The 23,816-nt window shown below is 40.1% G+C and overlaps 1 protein-coding gene across 2 annotated transcripts in view; it reads right to left on the minus strand.

The window, feature by feature from the left end:
* Positions 1–4,316: 4,316 nt before the first annotated feature.
* The window catches only part of LOC137331478 (ephrin type-B receptor 3-like), an 89,952-nt gene continuing 70,452 nt past the window's right edge, over positions 4,317–23,816 (minus strand). The window contains exons 6-16 of one of the 2 annotated variants that reach the window (XM_067995301.1): positions 18,407–18,531; positions 17,809–17,971; positions 17,275–17,383; positions 17,084–17,148; positions 16,196–16,318; positions 15,840–16,087; positions 15,167–15,382; positions 13,782–13,931; positions 11,492–11,685; positions 7,433–7,588; positions 4,317–6,717 (exon numbers count right to left, since the gene is read on the minus strand). In XM_067995301.1, coding sequence (XP_067851402.1) covers positions 6,609–6,717; positions 7,433–7,588; positions 11,492–11,685; positions 13,782–13,931; positions 15,167–15,382; positions 15,840–16,087; positions 16,196–16,318; positions 17,084–17,148; positions 17,275–17,383; positions 17,809–17,971; positions 18,407–18,531 — 1,658 coding nt within the window. In that variant the 3' untranslated portion in view covers positions 4,317–6,608. Of the gene's footprint in view, positions 6,718–7,432; positions 7,589–11,491; positions 11,686–13,781; positions 13,932–15,166; positions 15,383–15,839; positions 16,088–16,183; positions 16,319–17,083; positions 17,149–17,274; positions 17,384–17,808; positions 17,972–18,406; positions 18,532–23,816 lie in introns of both variants that reach the window. The other variant, XM_067995300.1, reaches the window with a different exon arrangement.

Below are 23,816 nucleotides of genomic sequence, written 5' to 3' on the forward strand. Positions count from 1 at the left end.
GACTTTGATAAGGGCCGTTTCAGTACTATGGCAGGGGTGGAAATCTGATTGGAGAGATTCAAATAGGGAGTTGAGAGAAAGATGGATACGGATTTGGGAGACGACAATACATTTAAGGACTTTGGAAAGGAAAGGGAGGTTGGAAATGGGGCTGTAGTTTTGCAAAGACAGAGGAGGGTGATGATGGCAGATTTGAAGGGGAGGGGGACAGTACCTGAGGAGAGGGAACCGTCAACAATATCAGCTAACACTGGGGCCAGGAAGGGAAGTTGGTTAGTCAGCAGTGATGGGAATAGGGTCAAGGGAACAGGAGGTGGGTCTCATGGACAAGATGAGCTCAGAGAGGGCATGAGGGGAGAAACTAGAGAAAGATATGAGTTCAGGGCTAGGCAGGGGGGCACCTTAGGGGAAGTTTGGCTTGGTGGGCTGGGGGAAGGGAGGGAAGTGACAGAGGCAGCTGAACGGATGGTCTCAATCTTAGTGACAAGGAAGTCCATGAGCTCCTAACACTTGTTGTTGAAGGTGGACCTGTTCTATCTCCCTTTTTAAATATAGGAATAAAATTAGCTGTCTGCCAGTCCTCTGGCACTAATCCCTTTTCTAATGAATTTTTACAAATATGTAATAGTGCCTCTGCTATCTCTTCCCTAACTTCATTTAATATGCATGGAATCAATCCATCCGGACCAGGGGTTTTATCCTCTCTAAGTTTGATTAGTTTATCAATGATCTCTCCCCTTTTTATCTTAAATGACTTTATATCTTTTTGATCTTTTCTTCTACTGTCATACCCACCTTGTTCATCTCCCTGGTAAATACTGAGACAAAGTGACTATTCAATATTTCTGCCATTTCGATGTCATTATCTGTGAGTTTATCTTGTGCATCCCTAAGTGGCCCTATCCCTATCCTGATTTTTCTTTTGTTATTTATGTGTCTGTAGAATACTTTACTATTTCTTTTTATATTCCTTGATAATTTAATGTCATAGTTCCTCTTTGCTTTCCTAATTGTTTGTTTGACATCCTTACTAACCTCTTTGTATTCACTTTTGTCATCCTCTCCTTTATTGTCTATGTACTTAGAGTATGCCTTTTTCATTAGTTTCCATTTTACCTTTATCTCTTCATTCATCCATGGTGTTTCATTATTGGCTAGTTTGTTCTGTTTTTTTTTAAAGAGGAATATATTTCTCCTGAACTCTACTGATCACCATTTTAAATATTTCTCACTGCTGTTTTATCTGTGTCATTTTTTTTTCCAGTTTATCTTCCCTAGTTCCATTCTCATCCCCTCAAAATTAACTTTTTTCCAATCAATTACTTTAGTATTTGTCTTATGTCTTTCTCAATCATTATTTTAAACCGTATTATTTTATGATCGCTGTTGCCTAGATGTTCCATAGAGGTTCTGCTCATGGCTCCTCAATTCCCCAAAGTAGGTCAAGCCCTTTGAGAATAATACGGACCAACAGCTGCGGAGTCCCCAACTGCATCAGCATGTAGAGCTGGCATGCTACAGAAGCTGCTCAGCAGACATTGCTGCCAACTCCAGTACCTCCTCCTTTCATCACAGAGACAGAGCATGAAGTAGAGGATGTCAAACTAGCACACAATGCACATGGTCACATTACTCTGGAACATCACCATATACATCTGTGTACACCATGATATTGGTAGAAACATTTGACTACACTAATATTTAGCAATTCATATGCAAACAGCCATGGAGAGAGACAGTGATAAGGTTACAAATGGGAAGGACATGCAACACTGAAGATAGATGGAAAGATTGTTCAGCTGAATGCATTATATGGAGGTACCCAATTGAAAGGGGAAATTCGTATACCAATTGAAATAGTTATCACTAAAAGCATGACATACAAACCTGGTCCCACACCCTAGTATCTCTGCTGAAGTTGGCTACTGTATATTCTTACCTTCCTCCTCTCCACGTGTTGCTGTTGTTCTTCTTAGAAGTCCAAGAGCAGGCCTCTGTTAATTTTAAAGTTGTGAAACATGCAACACACCACTGTTAGTTTGTCAACACTTTCTGAAATATTCTGCGATGGTCCTCCAGCACCCGTTAAGAAATTTAAGCATCTAAAACATTGTTTCAAGACCTCAAAGTCTACTCAATAAGACACCTAACAGTCACATGTGCTTTGTTGCACCTGTTCTCTGCTTATGTTTGAGGGCGATTTATAAGGTTACTGATGGTAAGTCCAGTCCCTGAAGCCAGTTTCCAATTGATACTCTCCTTGAAAAAGTTGAGGCTTAAACATCTAGTTGTAGACTTTGAAGGTTGTCAGGAAAGTATGCAGCTGTGTGTGTGATTTTAACGTGTGGTTTCAGAGCATCTGCACATTCATGGAGTGGAATACCTTTCTATGCTGGTGTTCAAATAACAGCATATGCACAGTCCATTGCCTCCTACATTCTGAAGAAGCCACAATAGTCATTAAATTGAACTGATGATTTGGGGTATATTGGAATAGGGCAGTGCAATGTTCAAAGGGGGCATCTGTAACTTTCCTGATGCAACATTGGACAATATACTGGCTCATTCCCAATATCCTGTGTAGGTCCCCAGAATTGTGCAATTCTTATTTGGCTCAGCTGATAGCACTCTTGTCTCTGAATCAGACTTATTACAGGACTTGAGCACATAATCTAGGCTGACTCCTGAAGTGTATTACTGAAATTAAGTCATTTGTTGGAGGTGCTTTCCTTCAGATGTAATGTTAAACTGAGGCCCTGTCTCCCAGCCCTAAAAGGAAAGTGCTCTACCATGTCACACCAAGGCTTCTATGTCTTATACCTTCTTGAAGTGAAATTGCTGAATGCTAACTATCCATTTAATGACCCATTTAAAATTCAACTCCATAACAAGGATTTAATAAAGATCAATACTGAAGTGAAAAAAGAAACCAGCTTCCATAAAAGTGCTCTGAGCAATGAAGATGAAATATGTACCATGGTATTAAACCGTAAAAATTTATGGACTACAGCTGCCTCTAAATTTCCTTGAGTAGAAGAATATTAACCGTCTTCGCCTCACTCAATATGTTTGCAGGGTCAGAACTCTGAATTCAACATCGAACATTCCAGAGTATTAAATTCAGTTTCCTGTCAGCAAGATTGAAAAAAAACAAATGAAATACATTTTTACATTAAGACAAAGACCAGGGCTTGCCTAAATATTTGACTATTTTGGGTAACTTCAGCCAAAAATTAACTACAACCAGCTATTCCATCTTAAACCAGCCTCTCTGACTTAGCTGGAATTAGAGGGTTATGTGTGAACTGAACAAACCTTTGTGCCATTTACTAGTAAAAATCACCCTTTGGAAAATTAGTTATTTTTGTTGGATCTGAATTTGAAAACTGCAGCATTAAATTAGTACCAGAGACTGTCACATTGAAAAATAGGTCAGAGGAATAAAAACACTTCACACTGAATGCAGCAACGGACCTCTTGGTGGAAGAAAAAAAACTTAAAGCAAAACAGATTGAAATTAAATCCAGCTATTCGATCAAAATGTCAGAATTTTTGGCATCAGCATAATGGCCTCTAAATATGCAGGCTTAATCCAAACTGCTTTCATCAATTGAAAGGAAATCATAAATAGAGGATGACATGAAGCCCATTGTACAAATGAGATAATTTTTCCAAAATAAGAAACAGAGGACCCAACAAGGTACTGGTAAGAAAGTAGTTTCATAATATACAGGTCACACATTTGAGTCCAAGGGGTGAAGGATACTTGAATCCATCAACTTCAATTGTGGTTCGTTTTACCAGTTACTAGCTTGAGCTGCTCAGGCTCTTAATCACATTGGAGCTTTCCATTTCTCTGGGGGTGGTTGATCTTTGCCTATTGACCCACTGCAGCAACACCTCATGTTGACCAATCATTGAACAGGTGGTAGTAATAAATATATAAAATGGGCTAAGCTATTCTGCAAACGAGAGGAAGCTTTATGAAAGTAAGCAGCCATTTGGGGGTGGAAGAATAATGAGTAAAACTTTACTTTAAAAGATCAGAGGTTTAGGTATTCTGGAGTATGTACTTACCAAATTGAGGGCAAGTTAGATAACTCATGAATGAGACTGAGGGTTCATTGTTAGCATTCAGTCTTACATATGTTTTTACTGCCCTCCTGCTCCTTATCATGGCATTAGGACATTGTGAAAGAGGTCCTCAATTTCAAAGATATTCTCCATTCAGCACATTTATTAGTTAATCAGCTGTCAGTATTAAAATAGTAAAAGTAGATTCCTAGTTGACTTGTATCCAGTAGAAGAATTTGAAATTTAAATTTTAATAGCAAACTTTATTTTTCATTAGGAAAGATTTTTTGTCATTTTACAGCATTACATTACTGTTTCAGGCCACTATGGCTTGTTTTTAATATTTTTTTAATTGGTAGCATTGCCAAAAAAGTACTCTTTAAAAACAAACACTACTCTCAATTGAGGGTGTTTCCAACAAATTGTTGTAAATAATCCCTACCATAAAATACCTATTGCCAACTTTGAGCACTGGCAATGGCACTGAATTTGATGCAGAAAACAAAAGAAGCAGGCACGAAGTAATACCATAAACTTCTTAAATAATTTAATTGCAAAAGAGTTTTTAAAAAATATTTCTACAAATGCAAGAATGCATCATTTTTCACCATTAAATACATCTCAATATTTTAAAAAGTTTGCAAAATACTATACAGGTATGTTTTCCAAAGTGACTGGAAGACAGCCATTAGGTCTTTCTACAAAAGATTAGCCACTGTAAGGCTATTACAGAAGTACTAAGAGGAAAGATTACACAAGAGGATATGGTGGGCCATGGTTATTAAAGCTTGCACCAAATTCACAGCAACAATAACCAAATGTTTTATCTTGGTCACAGATGTCACGCAGACACTGTGAACTACTACTGAATAACCTATCACAACAAATAGCTCAAAATTATTTTTTACAACATAGTGTTATCTTACAGTACAGCTTGGGGTTAAGGGTCTACTTTTGTGATTTAGGATTGCAGAACATTCAAATGTAACTGTTGCATTCTGCACATTTTTGCCTTGTCTATATACAATACAGGCATGTGCCATTTAGAGTGGCAAAATATACACGGTCTGTATTTATTGTTTAAAGCCCACACATTAACAAAGGAAAATATCTGATAGTATGTACAAATGTACAGTTTCCTCTGCCATGTTTTCTTGGAACATTGGGTAAGAGGAGGTTTGCAGCTGAACTAAGAATAATGTACTGTAATATAAACTAAATTAAAAATGCTTATTGCCTTTTCCATATTTTGTTTCACAATTACAGACTCTCTGCACTCAGTTGTTTACAAAGGTTTTATCTGTTCTTTAGAAAAAATAAAATTTCCTGTCTTTTGGCAATGACAACAAAATTTAACAGCACTTGATTAAACAGATGGCCATGAAGTTTCTTCAGTCATGTATAGTCTCTCATTTTTCTTGACAGCTCTCACAGTTAAAGGTTCTAAATCATTTTGGTAGTTTAGTCTCTGCTTCTACAGTTCAGAAAGTTCTGTCCAACTCTTCTCCCATAGGTGACGATTTCATAAATTCATATGGTATACCAAGGGAATCCCAATACTAAAGTCCAGAAGAAAGGCTCTGCCCTACATTACAGCAGTTTTGAATCAGTCAGAATTAAGTCATTGTTGAACCAGGAATTCTGAGGCTCTTGTCATCCATCTTTGCCCAGGTGTTATTTGATTGAACACTGTAAGAGCTGTTTTGTACTATTCTTGGCACAACAAATCCTTCACTTGCCAGTGCACATGTGGAGCCAATACATCCAGTAATCTGTTTACTTAGAGTAACCATAAATTATAAGAACACCTGGGAACTCCAAGTGAAATCTTATATGCATGATAGCTGGGCATGTGTATTTTCATTTCCCTCTCAAGATATAATTATCTTGATGCCAGTATTCAATGCTCAAGTGCCACACAAGTTGTGAAGAAAGGTCATTTTGGACCAAAAGGTGCGAGCACACCTTGAAGGCATTCATGTTTAGCTATTCCAATCTGGCTTTATTGCAAGTTGAGAATTAGGGACCAGCTCAGAGTCTAGTTACAAGGTTGCCACGCTATATACAGAATTGTTCAACTTCTTTATTATTTTTTCATAGATGGTGCTTTGAAGGAATGCAACACAAAAGCTGAATATCAAATCTGTGATCCAATATTCCATGTGGTATCTTTACATGTCGATTTAAATAATACATCTTCAATATGAAGACTTAATATGTACTGGCTTCTGGGCAGATTTTGCCCCCTTGGCAACTCTTGATAGTCTTTGATATCGTCACAGGTTTGGTGCAATAGGAGTAAAATTCCAGGAAACAAACCAATTGCCCAAAAGACATAATAACTATTTTCAGACTGCATTCCTTTTTGGAGCCCTTTCAGACATTTTTCAATTCACGCTACAATTATCCTTGAACTGAGGGTTGACTCGAAACAATAGTTCTAGGTGCTCCACACAGGAAAAACTGGAAGCCAGGCACTGCACGCAATTATTCTACTTGACTTCAATCTTAATCAGTTCCAGAGTTTCTTGCTGTCAGACCTGGACTGGAAGTGTCTGGTTCATCTGTAACCTCATGTCCTGAATGCTGCCGAGAATCTTCTTCTGGTGCCCAGCCAAAGTGACTCCTATCCTCAGCAAATCCCTACAATAGAATGTAAATTTGTTACATTTTCTTTGGCAAGTTATTTTGACTGTGATCCATTAAAGAAACCAAAGAATGTTTAATAATTCAATGCTGATGTCCTCAAAATGTTCTTTTTTTGCCTCAGAAGCCATGAATAAAGTACATTTTCCAAAATTTATGAGGAATTTAAGAGCAATGTTTAACAAATGTCCTTCATACACGAAATTGCTGACTTTGGTTTACTAAACTACGTTGTTTCTGCCACTTCTTTCCATTTTCCAAAATTTCTCTATTTGAACATAATATGGCTAGGACTGCACAATGAAGCCTTTAAATGCCTCCCATCCAACTGATTAACGTAAGTCTGAAGAACACCGGCAAGTAAGAATTTTTTGGAAGTGGGAAAAAGTCAATAGGCCCATCAAGCCAATCCCTTTTTGATATCTCTCAATCCCAACTTCCCACTTATTAATATTGTATGTAACATTCCTGCTCTGCAAGTTAATTCTGTGGTGCCAATGATGGAAAATTACATGTAATTATTTGGTACACTAAAGCTCAAGCATGAAGACAGTAGCTTCCACATGGTATTCTAGGGACGGAGTCTACATTTTAGGTAGAAGACATATTATGATTGAAATGGCTGCTCCATTTGTACATGTTTTTGTCTCAGCCTCAGTTCATAACGAATTCCATGAACAGGCTGGAGAAAGTGATGAGGGTTAATACTTACTCTGCTGTCATCTGAGCAACCAAGTCGAAAGAGGTGAACCCAGCATTAATAAAATTCTCCTTGTACCGGCCCATTTTAATTGCATCTAGCCAGTCTCCCACTGTGGTGAATGTGGTGTAGTCAGGAACAGTACGGTCCAAAAGAGGCTGGGAAGGGCTGTGGGGAAGATAAGACAAAATCAGTCCACATCTTAAGCCCTGCTTACATCAGTATCCAGAGTGAGTCTGGAACAAGTCACTTCAGGTACTGAGGATGATAAGGTCCGCAGATGCCCCATTTACACTACTTCTCATAGCAGTTCAGTTCTGATCATTGATAATTGACTGAGCATGTTTGTACTGCTTTAAGATGTAATGTGACAAAAGGGGTGACATCAGATGCTACTGACGTTTCCTGTTTACCATCTGCATTGCTATGTAACCATAAAGCAAATGTGCTATTGTTACTTCAAGCTTTTGTTTACAGGGTCCTCATGCTGAAGCAGTGCTCAAAATACATTTACAAGTTACTTGTCCCTTAACTAAAAAGGCTTGTTTATATATGTCTCTCGTATGCCATGAATTGTGCCTTGAACTTCAACTGGACAAAATTAATTCTAAAAATGGAAAAAAATAATTCTTCAGCATCAATGACGAGTGAGATGGAGAAGTGAAAAACTGAAACAGACCTCAAAGAATTGAAAGTGATGAAGTAAAGACAAAAGCAACGGAGGGAGAAAATGAGTATTTTATTTTTCTTACAGTTCAAGACTGAAAGTACCCCAGTCCTGACCAGTTGGCAAGTGGAATTTTCCAACATCATGTTTATCTTATAATCTGCACCTAGGGGAAGAGTTTCTGCGTTGGCTGACTTTGTGTGTACTCTGGCACGGTTTATTCTGGAGCTGAGTCTACGCTAGAGTGACAATGTTATGTAATACAAAGTGGTTGCTACTATCTAGAAGTCCTTTGTAATTCTCTGTCAAAGCACGAGTTATGCAGTTTTACCTCAAGAGAATTTAGTTTTATTCTTTACTATGTGTCTGATTCTGTACATAATCAATACAAAATCATTGTATTGGGTGTCCTTCGTGACAAAACACTGAAACACTAGTTGGCTTCTTCACACTAAAAGTATTAAAATGTATAAATTCACTAGTTATAATTAAAATGTTAAAAATGCAGCTGTATTATGTATTCCTGTAGGCACATAGTTAAGCTACACTACATTGCTGAAAGGCTATCTATGACAAGTATTGAAAACTGAAGAAGATAGTTCTATAAAAGAATTACAGTTAAATAGAATGAGAACAATTAGCAATGAGGACATCAGGAAAGAATTTGAGGAACAGTTTAGTTGAATACTATACAACGGTTAGTTTGCTTTGGACGCATAAAGTGTTTTATGAGTGACAATTGCCAAAAAGATCCTACCAAGGCATCCACAGAAAAGATTCAAAGATAATGTAAAACAGACCGCACAGGAAAAGGATGAGAATTTTTGAGGAAACAGATCAAGCAGGCCTGATTAGACAGCCCTGGTTAATGACCCATCCTGTCACATGAGCCAATATTGGAATTTGTCTGTTAACTGATGATGACATTGATGATACATATGTGATAAAAAGCACAAAACGTATGAGCTCCTTTGGGTATTTGGGAATTTGGACCATATCATTACCAGCTGAACATTAGAGCCAGAATTGAGGCATGGAATGAGTCAACGTTGTAGCAGATGTACTGTTACTTAAAAAAAAGCATTTAAGGATCTGTTTCTCTGCATCTCCATGCAGGGGCAAATAGTATTTTATCATGGGCAAGGTCAGTTTGGCCCTGAGTAAAGGAATGAAAAAAAAAGGTTCCAGTCCCTTTCAGGGCACCAATCCTCTTATGTTGCTTTTTCAATTTTTCCCCCTTAAACTTTTAAAATGAGATAAATATTGCTGTGTCCTAACAGATATTATACATATCATTCCTCACATATGCAAAAGCTGAAGAGGCCATTCAGGATAAATGTTTCATTTCTTTCCACCTCCAGCAGTGTACAGCTCGAAATTGGGGTAATTTGAATATGATTTGGGACATCTTTTCTACTTATGCACAATGAGGATGCAGGTGTCTTCAATCTTTCATTCCTGAATTAGCAAACAAGAACGAAACAGGATCTAAGATTCATCTTTTCCATCCCTATCTCCCAGTTTTTGTCTGCTTTCCTAACAATGTTGATTATAGTTCCAAGGGCACAGGCAAGCCCTCAGTACGTCACTGAGGTGGCTATTCTTCAAGAATGAACAGTGAATTTCAGCAGACAATTCAATGATGGGGGCATCACAGCCAAATCCACTCCAATTCTTACCCAACGTCTGCGTACAGAAGCGCATAAACTTTTTAGCAAGCACAGTGACTAGCATTAGGGATTCTAGCTGTTTTTTGTTCCTCCCTACTGCAGGGACACTGAGGCCAACTATAATGTCACAAATACTACAACTGAAATCAGCTAACTTAGCACAGACCAGGGATTGGTCGTAAGGGCCCAGAAGTTGGGGGTATGGGCATGGGTCGGGGATCAGGAGGGTGGCCTGGGTTGGGGATTGCGAGGTCAGTGTCGGGAGCAGAGGGGAGATCAGGGCTAGCGATGGGGGGGCGAGGGGCCGGGAGTGGTGGCGATGGGGAGGGAGCGGCCACTCATACTTCCTGCCCGCCATACTGGGGCTTTATCATCTGAATAGCACCCGAAAAACAGGTGCTGCATGGACCAATTTCTAGGCCAGGATCTTTTTTGTCTACATGGCGCAGTATTACATTCCATGGTTCATTTACCCACTGGGTCATCTAGTAAGCTCCAAGTTCAATTTTTTAATATTTAACTAAAATGACTCATGCATGACCTTTACTAATATATTTACTTTAAAATATTGTATTTATAAAAAGAATTGATGATCATGGCTATATGGTAGCAAAAATCGCATTCTTTGGTTGCAGGCTGCAAGCACTGAAACAAATGAACTAATGTTTCATGTCACTTGTGCGTTTGATCACATTTTACGGCAGTAAAGTGTCAGCCAGCCTTGTTTCTTCTATTAAATCTGAGGAAGTCAGTACTGAAGCCTGGCTCATTAATTTTATCTGTAGGCCTGATGTCAGTCCTGTCATCAATGTTACTCTCATATCTTTCATGACTCTCCTCATTCATTCTAATATATGCACAGTGAAGGGATTAAAAAAAACCTCAGTGCTTCCATGACAGTGAAATTAATTATCTCATACTCCTCAGGACTCCTTAATCATTCTGCCATGAAAGTTTAATTTAAGTTTTGACAAGTGATTCAGGTAGAATTGGAGATTTTTTTTCGTTGACTGCTTCATTTCTGTTAATATATCCAGAAGAAGACTTCATCTAATAATCCCCTTAGAATTATATACTTTTTTATTAACTTGTCTAATGCTACCCTAAAACTTTGCAGAGTCTCATTGTTTATTCCCATTGTGCATTTTTAATTTTGTGCACCCACTCATGTAACTAATACACCTTTGTTTGTATTCTTCTTTCATTCTTTGGCTAGGTTTCTTATCTGTCTTATCAATTAAGGGTCACCTGACCTTGTGACCTTTAGTTCAAAACAAAAAGGTCACTTCATTATTGTTTCCTGTCTATCACTCATCAGCAAGGATCTAAATTCACAGACAGAAAGAAAAGCGCCAAACCATTTTGAAATAACCTCAGTGACTCTCCATTTGCTGAAGAGTCCATATTGTTTTTTCTGGTCCCACAGGTCACCTTACATGACAGGCATTTATACCAAAGACCATTAGATAACCAGGGTCATGACCTGTACAGACTCCATGCTTGAGCAGCAGGCGCCAAGATCAAGATATTAAAGTTGATCACTTAAAATGTCAGTATTTATGTTTGATTGTGATATAAATGCTCTTTGATCAAATAAAGATCCTTTCTATGGCCTCCTTATAATATGAATAAACAAAGGTTACATTATCTAAAAGGTAGGAAATTAGTCAAACTCCAAAGCTATATTTCTATGTAGTCTTCGAAACAGAATTTCCACCTTGTGATGAGACATACCCTGGATTCGCAATGGAGACTATCTTCAGGCTAGCCGCATTTCTAATGAGTTTATCCAGTGTGTTTACAATCTGGGAAAATTTGGGTCTGTTGTTGCGTTCTTTCACCCAGCAGTCCAACATCAATTGATGTAGAGCAGTTGGACAGTCCATTGGAGGAGGCAAACGGTAGTCCTGTTCCACAGCATTGATAACCTGCAAGGGAATCCAAAGCATTATGACATCAGTGTGTTTGCAGTCTGTCATTTTCCACAGCTCTCTAGATTCTGGAATTGTGCCTTTAGAATGAAAAATTGCAACGGTCACTCCATTATGTAAGAAGGAAGGGAGGGAGAAACCGGGGAACTGCAGACCTGTCAGTTTGGCTTCAATTGTGGGAAAGTTATTGGAATATATCATCACAGAGTGACTGTGCATTTGGACAAGTATGAGCTGATCAAAGAGAGTCAGCATGGATTTGTGATGGGTAGGCCATATCTGACTAATCTAGTTGAATTTTTTGAGGAGGTCACTGGCATATAGATAGGGGAGTATCTATATGGACTTCCACATAGCATCTGACAAGGTTCTGCACAAGACAGTATTAACAAAAATGAGAGCGCACAGAATTGGAGGTAACCTTGTGAAATGGGTCAGTAGCTGGTTGGGAGGAAGGAGACAGAGGGTAAGATAAAGGATTAGTTCTCTGATTGGCTGGATGTGAGAAGTGGTGTTCCCCAGGAATCTGTACTAGGGCCTCAGTTTCTCACCATATCTATTAATGACATGGATGAAGGAACAGAGAGTTGTACATCTAAGTTTGCAGATGACACTAAGTTAGGAGGCACAGTGAGTTGTGAGGACAGGAGCAGGAAGTTGCAAAGTGACACAGACAGACTAAGTGAGTGAGCAAAACTATGGCAGATGGAGCTCAATGTGGGAAAGTGTGAGGTTATCCACCTTGGATCCGAGAAAGACAAAGTGGAATATTTTCTTAATGGTGAGAGACTAGGAGCTGTGAAGGAGCAATGGAATTTAGGTGTCCATGTACACAAATCACTAAAAGCTAGTGCACAAGTATAAAAACTAATCAAGAAGGCTAATGGAATGTTGTCCTTTATCTCAAAGGGTTGAAATACAAAAGTGAGGAAGTAATGCTTTAGTTGTGCAAAGTCTTGGTTAGATCCCAGCTGGAGAACTGCATTCAGTTTTGGGCACGGAACTTCAGGAAAGGTAAACTGGCCTCTTCTGAGAGAGACAGACTTGGTGAATCTCCAAACTAACTACACACAGATTTTGGAGTCAAAATACATAGCCTGGATAAAAGCTAAGATTTGGCAGTTATTCCGACAGTCCAGCTTCTCTATGAAAGCTGCATCAGGCACAAGATCAAAAGCCTTGCAAAAGTTGATGAAAGCAATGTAAATGGATTTTCTCTCAGCCATATGACATTCTGCAATTTCACATAAAGCCATAACCTGCCCACATCATTCCCCATGAGAGCAAAATGCAGCCTGTCCCTTTCTGATTATTCTGTGGGCTCCAAATTATCCAATACGAATGGCATGACAAACCAAGGAACCATCTTAAGAACCATGGATATCAGTGAGATATCAGGTGGCTTTCAGGCTCACTAGGTTTCCCCCTCTTGTGAGTAGAAACCATAATTGGATTCTGGAATATAGAAGGTATGTGTGTCTCAAGCAGAGTTCTACTCACCAGCCTCAGAAGAAGCAGCTCCAAGGTGCTCCATTTGCAGGCTTCAAATCTCTAACATTTACTCTATTATAGATAAATCTTTGACCTTTTATATCCAATCGTATAAATATGAAGCAAGTACATTCCCGTAACAAGTAACCACGTAGGCCCCCCAATTACCTAGAAACACTTATTGTAAATCGATATGGCACATTGATGCCACACAGGATTTCATCTGAACTCTGTTAATACCAATAATTAAACTCGCGGCTACAGGACTAAGTTTCTGGACCAGTGTAAGAGATTTGCTGTTAACTTCACTCCGAATTGGAGTCCTACCAGATTTACTTTGACGTGAACTTGGCAGTAAGTATTGGGGTTTCGGTATCAAAGTGCATTTTAATGCTGGTGTTGGCCCAAGGAAAAAAATATACCTACACCTAATCAGTACTCTAATTATCGAAACCAGCCAGAATCCTACACCCCCAAAGGTATTCAAAATAATTCAATCTTTATTTCTTTAGAAGTGAGTAGAGTTATAAAATTTTATTGCTAATATTTCCAATGAATTTGTCATGCAATATGTTTACCTGTCTATCAGATCAAATACTTACATCTTGGTTTGACATGTCCCAGTAGGGTCTCTCCCCATATGACATCACTTCCCACATGACAATTCCATAACTCCATACATCACTGGCTGAGGTGAACTTGCGATAAGCTATTGCTTCAGGGGCTGTCCATCTGATTGGGATTTTTCCACCCTGGTAAAAGGAGAAAGCTCTGTTCAGTCTCCCTTTATTTTTAACACATTAATCTCGAGTTATCTTCAACATGAAACAAAAGGCCATTTTTGTTCAGGAGTAAACCATTATGGCAAAAAGCTATAAATAACCAGCCTCTCTGTCGGTTTACATCTTATTACTCTGTATCAGAATATTTCAGGGTATGAGTCTGATTCACTTTCATGAATTACAAAAAGGATGGGGGCAATTTTCAACTGCCTCTCACCCGTTTCTCGCCTGAAAAATGGAAGACTGGCAGAGGAAAATTTGTGTGGGTACCTCGGACACCCCTTTGATGTCCAAGGCCCACCTGATTTAATTTCTAGGCATGCCTTTAAATGGCCGCTCAGATCTCCCATCCAATATAGGCTGTTTGAATATGCAAATCAGGGTCGCCCGATTACCATTTTCACGTACATGGGTATGGAGCATGTGCACACTAGGCACAGTTGTACCAGGTGTTGAGCGGTCTAACAAATGGTCGTTAAAGGGACTGCTGAAAGCTGCTCCAAAAAACAGCCTGGGAAATTTGAGGAGAATTTTTGGAGGACCTGGAGGAATAGGAGTGCTCCTGTGGGCCCCACAACACTACAGGGGCCAGCTACCAGCCCCTTCTTGCCCCCACCCCGGCTCAGTTCCCCCTCCCCCACCAACAGGCCTGCTGCATTCAACAAGTCTGCATGCGGCCTAACCAGTGATCCTTAAAGGGACTGCTGGAGGTCGCCGCCAAAAAGGTAGTGTTCCTTCCAGCTCCACAGCAGTCCCAAGGACCGTTGCTGTCCCCCACTCGGCCCTCTCCCAATCGCCATTCCCCCACCCCTCTACCGCCTCGGACTTCTCCCGAATGCTTCCCTGACTCTCGATCGCCCCCCTCCCTCCCGATCACCAAGATTCACCTAAACAAGAGCACATAAAACAACAGATACATTCAGGTACTACAGAAATATAGCACTGAGAAACAATGGCACAGAACAGTGAACTGGAGTGCTTTCAAACTGTGTGTTTTTAGTAATGACAAACATTATATTAAAACAACGCTTGAACTGAAAGTTACAACACAATGAATAGTTTTATCATTTGTATTTGTGAAAAATTTGCAACCAGTATAAAATTACAATTTTTTTTTACTTTAATTATCTCATTTCATCAAACTTCTCAGCATTTTCACAACTTAACAAAGACATGCACACAACATAACTCATTGTTGTCCTCACCAGTGAACTTGTGTAGGTTGGATCAGTTGGATCATCCTCCAGGAACCTCGACAAACCAAAATCAGACACTTTGCACACAAGGTTGCTGTTGACCAGAATGTTCCTGGCTGCCAGATCTCTGTGCACGTAGTTCATTTCTGACAAATATTTCATCCCAGCTGCAATCCCTCTCAACATCCCAACCAGCTGGATCACTGTGAACTGTCCATCATTCATCTGCAAAGAAAGCAAAATAATAACCAACGAGGTCAGAAATTCAATGAACAAAATGTATTAAGTATTCTGTTTCTATAAAGGTAGCAGAAGAAGAGCTCAGGTTTCTTTGAAATTCCTGAGGCAACCTGATGAAAAAAATGAAATCCCTTCCATCAGGTGACTATGAATAACACACATGCCCTTTACCACACAAAGAAATGTGCCAAGTGCACTTGTATTTATTTACAGGCCTTCAGTGAGGATATTAACTCTTGTCTCTGTAACATTTCACTTCAGCTTAGGAAATGCATGAAATTCAATTAAAATTAAAAATTGCAGTGTCATATTTAATCTAAGTTTAGTGGATCGGCCACCTATTATACTTCCCGCCCAAATTTCCTTTCCATTGACTTCAACTAGTGCAAAAGAACACTTGATAGAAAACACCATTAAACAGGCCCTATAATCTTCCACTTACCCTGAGGAAGGAGTCCAAGGCACCATTCTCCATAAACTCAGTAACAATCATGACAGGACGGCTTTTAGTGACCACTCCCTCCAAATGGATAATATTTGGATGATCAAATTGTCCCATAATGCTGGCCTCACTTAGGAAATCCCTTCGCTGTCTTTCTGTATATCCAGCCTTAAGTGTCTTTATTGCTACAAAGATCTCCCTTCGTCCTGGAAGTTTAAGGCGTCCTTTACATACTTCCCCAAATTCACCTGCACAAAAATAATACCACAAATTAAATTTCAAATTTAGCATTACATAAAACATAATAAATTTAGGTATATTTTAGTATAAGAGATTGTCAATGCCTTTTAGTCTACCTGCTCCAATCACTTCTTCAATTTTTACACAAGATACATCAATTTCCTTGGCAAATTCTCTGACAGCTTCATTTGGATCTTCATAGGTGAAAGGATCAATATACACCTTCATTCCTGGTGTGACTATTAGTGCATAAAGAAAAGTGATAAATAGCATTAATGGAACAACATTGATTACACTTTCTGGATCAATGGTTAGCTAAAATATCTCAATGGAGTAGAAATTGCACCTCGTATTGCCTGGTGTACAGGCTTAAAATGGGTGCAATGAGGGCCAATTTCAGGGACCAACGTCCCGCGCCTGAAAGACATCCGGTCCAATATTGTGTCGGGGAACTTTTCACGTAGCCATCTAAAACAGGTGTTAGGGCCCTTATATATGCAATTGAGGGGCTTACTGACTGTTTTAGGCTCCCTGACAGAAATTGTGCTTTGGGATGAGAGGAGCAGGAGCTGGGCCTACTCTGCTTAGGATTCTTCAGAATCCCCTGCCACCACCACCAAAAGGTAAATTATTACCGTTTTTATGAAAAAAAACTTTGATGAAATCATTCTTGTGGAGCCAGGATGACTCCACAGTATCGTGATCGCCACCCCCCCCCCCACCCCACCCCCGTCCCCAGCGCTTACCAGAAGCCATTGCCATCAAGGCAAGCAGCCCAAAATTCAAAAAGCTGAAACGTGCGAGATGCCTGTGGAGGCATGACAGGTACTGCAGTTCGTCAAACTTATTGAAATGAAGCCCATGGCCCAATTTTGGGCCGGTTTTGGGCCTCCCGGTTGGGTCACACGCTACCTGTTCAGCATCGATTCTAGGCCTGAAAACAGGCCCAGATGAATTTCTACCCTAATGTGTTTCTTATGGAAAAGTTTCATGAAAGAACTTACTGTGGCCAGTGCTATATTGCTGGAGTTTCTCTGTGTATTCTGACTCTGAGCCACCTCCGCGTTTCCTTAATACAAAATAAGAAAAAAAATCATTCTAAATAAAATCCTTATTTTGATACTAAAAGCATTAAATATGGACAACGACAATTTTTACAAAGGCTCTTTTTAAATAAAGAAAAATATTTAGTTACCTAATGCACACAAAAGCAATCACAACCACAGCTACAATAAAAACCAGGCCTGCAGTGGCAGAACCTACAATCAAGGGCAGTTGTTCTTGGATGCTTTTCCCACTCTCACCTAAATGGAAAAAGATAGGTTTTAATTAAGAGCCCAACCAATATAAAAGGTGGCTTTACACAAATAGAAAGAAAATCAAAGAAATGCAGAGCTTTCAACAATTTGTGAATATTTTCATATGTATACTCTACTTCAACGAAGATTTAAGCCTAGTCTTTACTAATCAATCTCCTTCCCAAGGTTCTACACAGTATCTGGCCTCTCAAGAATTTATTCATTGTTTTCCTTAAATCATTTTACAAATGTCACTATTAAGTTATAACAAATGCCTAAAAATTAAAAGAAAATTAGATTACTCATATTTTTGCAATACTGATAATACATTTGACATAATGTTACTAATGTATCAGCAACTAATTTCATTTTATATTTCTAAATACTTTTGCTGAATATTGTCAGCCAAGCTCTAAATAAAATGGACATACTTTCCATCAGTGTCTGGAAATCCATAGACTGACTGTACTTTCCATATCCAGCCACAGTCCTGGCTCGCACCTGAACTCCATAAAAAACAGCTGCTTTTAACCCATCAATACGAATAGTGTTTTTCTGACTTGTAATGGTCGATGCTGTTGATTCATCTTGGTCCTGGATTGAAATAAATGTAAATATATTGAGGAAAGAAAAATGTCAGCACGGGGTCACAAGTTATTGTCCAATCCACAGTTCAGCAGCTATGGGTGCCTACATGACTCAGAAAGGTAAGTTTATGAAGAAGTTTATTTTTTGTGAAAAAAATGTATTTGAATTATTGAAAAGACTGTGCCAAGTAATCTGGGTATAGCCTACAAGTGACCTTTAAAAAATTGTTCATATTCTTTGAAATACTGTTACAAAAATAAATTCCCTTCAGTACAATTTGAAAGATTCTACAAACTGTTTTTTCTGGTACTCAGTTGTACTAGGCACATAGAAAGGAATTGGCAAGACAATGCTTCAGTGGTCTGGGATTACTGTTACCAAAGTATCATCACGCCTGATCTTTATAGCAAGGCTCTTAAACTAAGCACAGTATTACTGTACCTTTTCACGATACTTCAGCTCATAGTCCAGAATTATGCCATTGGGTTTTTCGGGTGCAAGCCATGATAGAGTCATGCTATTTGAAGTGGCACTCAGCAAATGCACTATAAGCACAGGAGAAGGAGCTGTAAAGAACACACAATCATTAAATGTTGCCAACATTTTTTTTGGGTTCCCTCCACCAAGCACCACAAAAAGAACCACAGAAATTTACAGTACAGGAGGCGGCCTTTTGGTCCATTATAACTATACCAGCTCTTTACTACGGCAATCCAAAACTAGTCCCACTGTCCTGCTCTCTCCTCGTAGAACTGTATCTTCCTCTGCTTCAAATATGTAGCCAGCTTTCCATTAAAAGATGCAATGGTCACTGCCTCAATTACTTCTTATGACAAAGCATTTGCAACTCCAACAACTTTTTGTACAAAAAAAAATCTTCTAATATTTCTCCTCACTCTCAGTAATAATTTTAAATTGATCACTCACTGACTCCCCAACCAGGGGAAATAGTCTTTTGCTATTCACTCTGTCAAAATCTTTCATAACTTAAAAAAACTCTATTAAAAAGAGGCGGAAGTGCTACCACTAAGCCAAGGCTGACACCTCACAGAATCTGCCCTTAGTTTAAAGCCACAATTCTACAGAACTGCTTCATTTGTTCAATCACAAGGAGAGATACTCATTTAAAAGCATGTCCCGAGCAGCTGCATACTTTCATGAGTGAGTGATGAAGAATGATGAGGTCTGTAGTAGGATATGTTCCGTCTCGTGAGTGTAGTTATTCATCTCATCTCATTGCACTCACGGCATATTCTATTTATAACACCCGTACTAATGCTACAACTGAAAAAAATGTTTCTCTTGTTTTATAACCCATAATATGTACAAATTATTATATTAATTACATTCTAAACTCTTCTTAGATTAATGCAGATTAAACAAAATAACTTTTCCTTCATTTGCAATGGATTCATTAGAAAATATTTTAAAATACAGTTTAATTTTTTATCATTTCAGCCACATGTGCAACAAATGTGTTTACTTACTTTCTAATTTATTGGTTTTACACAACAATCTGCTTTAAGGGGGATACCTTTCTCTTTCTATACAAGGTTTCAAGTGGCATTATGAGTACACAGAGCAAGTTCCAGCATCCTGCTACAGTGTTTAAACCCAAACAATTTGAAAAGTTTTACCTATAGAAAAAAAGACTTCAGATTTCCTCCACTTACAGCTCCTGCTGCCCAATTCCTCTAATCCATTCACACAACAATAGAAGCTAATACCATCCATTAAACACCAATCAATAGACAAATTACATACATACTGCCTGGAGGTAAGATTCCCTTAACGGCCTAACCCAGAACACAGTCGTCTCTCAGGGCCTAATTACAGCAACGCCATCCAGCACCTGGACTGCCAGTGTGAATTCCTGCCTGACAAAGCCTGATGGCATCCCACCAGCTGCTTCAGGCTGTGATTTAGCAGGTCCCCTAACACCGTTTCATTGTGTCAGACTTATAATATAGAAAGTGGCAAATGAATGAATATTCAGGCACTAATCACTGGAAGATAAGCTACAATACAAAAGGGGAGCTTAATGTGAAAGTCAGACAAGTCCTAACCCCAAGGATGGCCACCCTCAAATAAATCCTCTCTTCTCAAGGGTCGAGAGCTTTCAATAATTAGAATCAGAGTTTAAGGAATCTACAGGATTGTTGCCATTGCAACACATATCCTTTGTGTGGTCACGGACTCAACAAAAAGAACATAATCTTTAAACAGATTTATATATAGAATGTGTGTGCGTGTCTGTAAAACGCATATCAAAATTAAGAATATGTAGATATTACAAACTTATAGCAAATGGTGGATATTTGTTATTGTTGCATCAAATCGACATTTTTTTGAATTTGCATGTTTTCTTTGTAACCAGAAACTGCAATACTTCATTTACATTTCCTTTTTAACATCTTAAAATAAAATGTTTGTTGCTTTTTACAACATGGACAGAGCCTATAATGATACTGAGAGGACTAACTGTCCTGTTGCAACAAATGATTTATATTGGCACAGGCATAAGTATAGGCATGGCGTCTGCAAGAATTGAATTTTAATGTTACTTCCTGCACCAGCTTCAGGGAATATACAAAAGTGCTTTTGAGGTGGAGTGACAGGCCAAATTGGAGCGAGGCAGAGTTAGGAGGGATCCACTCACATATTTGTATGCATGCGTTCTTGATGTTAACCAAAAAATTGAAGGAGGCAAGAAAGGTTTAATGAGAGATCGCCAGGCACAGTGTTAGACTCTGACTTGAGCCATACTGGAAGCCATTAACATTTTGAAAATCGACTAGTATTCTGACAGAAAAACCACTATCACGCCTGTTATTGTTTTGTAACTAAAAAAGATATTTTATAAAAATTTAAACATCGACAGGTTAGCAGCTTCTTAATATTCAGGCCAGTCTTCCTGCTGCTTTGCCCTAAAGATCTGGCTGGGAGTAGTGCAAGTTTGGTTTCCAACACATTTAAATACGGTTTTAACTTCAGCTCTGTAGCACCTACAAAGATTACCTCTTTCACATTTTGACTTTAGACAAGGACAATTTTGCTTCAAAAACAAGAAAAATTACCTGAATAAGTAAAACTCTTATTTTAAATGTAAAAATGTAGTGTTGAAGAAAGAGATAGTTAGCTCCAATTGTGTTTTCTTTAATTGAGAAAGAAAATACGAGGGGCAATTTTCACCTCCCCCACCTGGGTGGTGAGCTGGCGGAGTGGATTGCCCGCCCACTGGAGAACCTGCCTGATTTTCATCCCATTGTCAGTGTGGGTGTGTATCATTGCGTCAGGGTTGGGGAGAATGATTATAGAATTTTGGTGCTACTGAATTTCCAGTGTACTGAATTGTTCTTGGCACAGTTTACTTTGGTAGAGTGAGGCCCTGCTGTCTCTGCCTTGATAAGTGCCTCTTATCTTTTTGTTTCACTGTGACAAATATATTAAAAACAAAGTTTATTGTGGAAGTTGTTTGGCCCCAACCATTTGTTGACTATGCCCCAAATCTATTACATGGTACCTTCCTGGAACTAAAATTGGGGTCTACATCTCTGTCACACATTATCGTATTGTACCAGTTTGTTTTTCTTTGTGTCATCTGCAACATGCCCCTCTCAGTTCCCCACCCTATCTCACACTACTCCCTTGCCAACCTCTTCTGTTATCACTCCAGGCTATAGGTTTAACTTCCCTCTGTTCTATCGCAGCCATTCCCCTCGGCCACCAATGGAACTACTGTCTCTCCTACAGCAGTAACCCCAACTGCCTCTTCCCGCTTTCCTGACAATCATCCCGCGCCGCTCATTCACCCGTTGTTAATCTTTCTAACCTCCTCCTCATCTCTCTAATGTTCCCCACTTAATCCCTTTCTGGCTCCCCGGTGGGTCCCCAAACTCCAGCCCGCTTTGTGTTGCCCTCCACTATCGATCACTCCCTTGTGAACAAGGGACTCCCCAGCCACAATCTCATTGTGGACTTGACAGAAATCTGATTCATGGATAGTGACTCCCTTTTCCTTACTGAAGCCATCCCATCCAGCTACATGTTCTAACACATCCCCACAACCAAACAGTTGTGGAGACAAGCGTGACCATCGTCGGCAAATCCTTTCTAGGCATGTCCCCTACTCCTCTCGCACCTTTTCCTTGCTTGAGTACATCATCCACTTCCAGCCCTCTGGCCTCTCCTTTAAAATCCTTGTCATCTATTACGCTCTCAAGCACCATAATGATTTTTTTTTGCCAGAATCTCCTTCCTAAGCTGTAACTGTTTTACCAGCTTTTTCAAACAACATTTTTAATGGAATAAAAGATCTCCCCTCCTTCCCACCCAATGGGCTCGATTTTCAAGGGGTGGCGGGATGGCAGCGGGGGTCAATGGGCGCGCGGGTAACGTGCATGTTAATTGGTGCCCCCTCACGTGGCTTCTGGGTTTGCCGTCCAAAAGCTGCGCAGCGGGTGGACTGCGCACCCACGTGACAGGCTGTCAGCTGGAGCGGCTCTATTTAAAGGGCCATGCCTCCATTGTGCTTCAAGCACGGCTCACAAATGAGTCCAATCAGGCCGTGACAACAGTCGTTTGGACTCAGGGTGAACAACATTCTGCCACCTTAAACAAGCAGACAGATACACTAGTCCTGCCTCGTGTGGAGGTGCACGGATTGCTATATGGGTGCAATCGATTGCACCCTGCACCCGTGGGAAGCCAGCCACAGAGTAGAATCCCACTGCCCTCTCTATCTGGCTGAGGTCGTCCATGGGGAAGTTGATATATTGCGAGGCCCTGTGGAACAAGCCATCGGTGACCTGCCTTATGCAATAGTCTACACACAAATGGTGGTAGAAGTTTGGAACTCTCTTCCGCAAACGGCAACTGATACTAGCTCAATTGCTAAATTTAAATGTGAGATAGATAGCTTTGTGGCAACCAAAGGTATTAAGGGATATGGGCCAAAGGCAGGTATATGGAGCTAGATCACAGATCAGCCATGATCTTAACAAATGGCGGAGCAGGCACGAGGGGCTGAATGGCCTACTCCTGTTCCTATGTTCCTATGACGACTAGGAGACCCCGGCGATGTCCCTGGTGGCACCCTGGAATGATCCGGAGATGAGGAAGTTGAGGGCAGTGATGACTTTGACAGGGACGGGTAATGAGATGCTGCTCGGCCCAGCCGGGAGCAGCTCGGCATGAAGGAGGCTGCAGATGTCTGCGACCACCTGGCGACTCGCACTCAGCCTCAGTATGCGGTGCTCCTCAGAGAGACCCAGGAAGCTGAGTCTCGGTCTGTAGACCCTCTGACAAGGGTAGTACCTCTTGCGGTGTCGCTTTCTCTGTTGTTGCCCTCTGTGCTCTTGAGCAGGTTCCTCTGGCACAGCACTGTGTTATGGAGTTCCAAATGGCAGAAGTGCACGCCGTGCCCAGCAAGGCTGGTCCCAGGTTTAAACCGTGGTCTGCGCTGACTTAACTGTTCATAGACAGGCAGCAGTAGGTGTGCTACAGTTGGGAGGAGAAACAGCCTGGATTCCTCCTCTTGATCATTATCCAGTGATTGCTGTTTGACAGTGCATGTGTGTGGCTGTAGAAAGAGGATAGGCAGGGAGAGGACAGAGTTGGACTGTGTCCCAGCATGAGTGAGATGGGGATGGGAGAGATTGGGCTCGATTTTCAAGCTTTGGAGGTGGGGGGGGGGCTCCGAAAATCAGGGAAATCCCGAGCAGGTGGGGAAGTCGGCTCCAGACCACCGACTTCCGGGTTCCCCACAGACTCGTTTGTGTGCATGCACGCCTCACGAATGCGGAAGTCCCACCGGCAACTAAAGCCAGAGGGATGATAGTTAACACAGTTA

This window comes from Heptranchias perlo, chromosome 13 (genome assembly GCF_035084215.1).
Source record: "Heptranchias perlo isolate sHepPer1 chromosome 13, sHepPer1.hap1, whole genome shotgun sequence".
Classification (NCBI taxonomy): Eukaryota; Metazoa; Chordata; class Chondrichthyes; order Hexanchiformes; family Hexanchidae; genus Heptranchias; species Heptranchias perlo.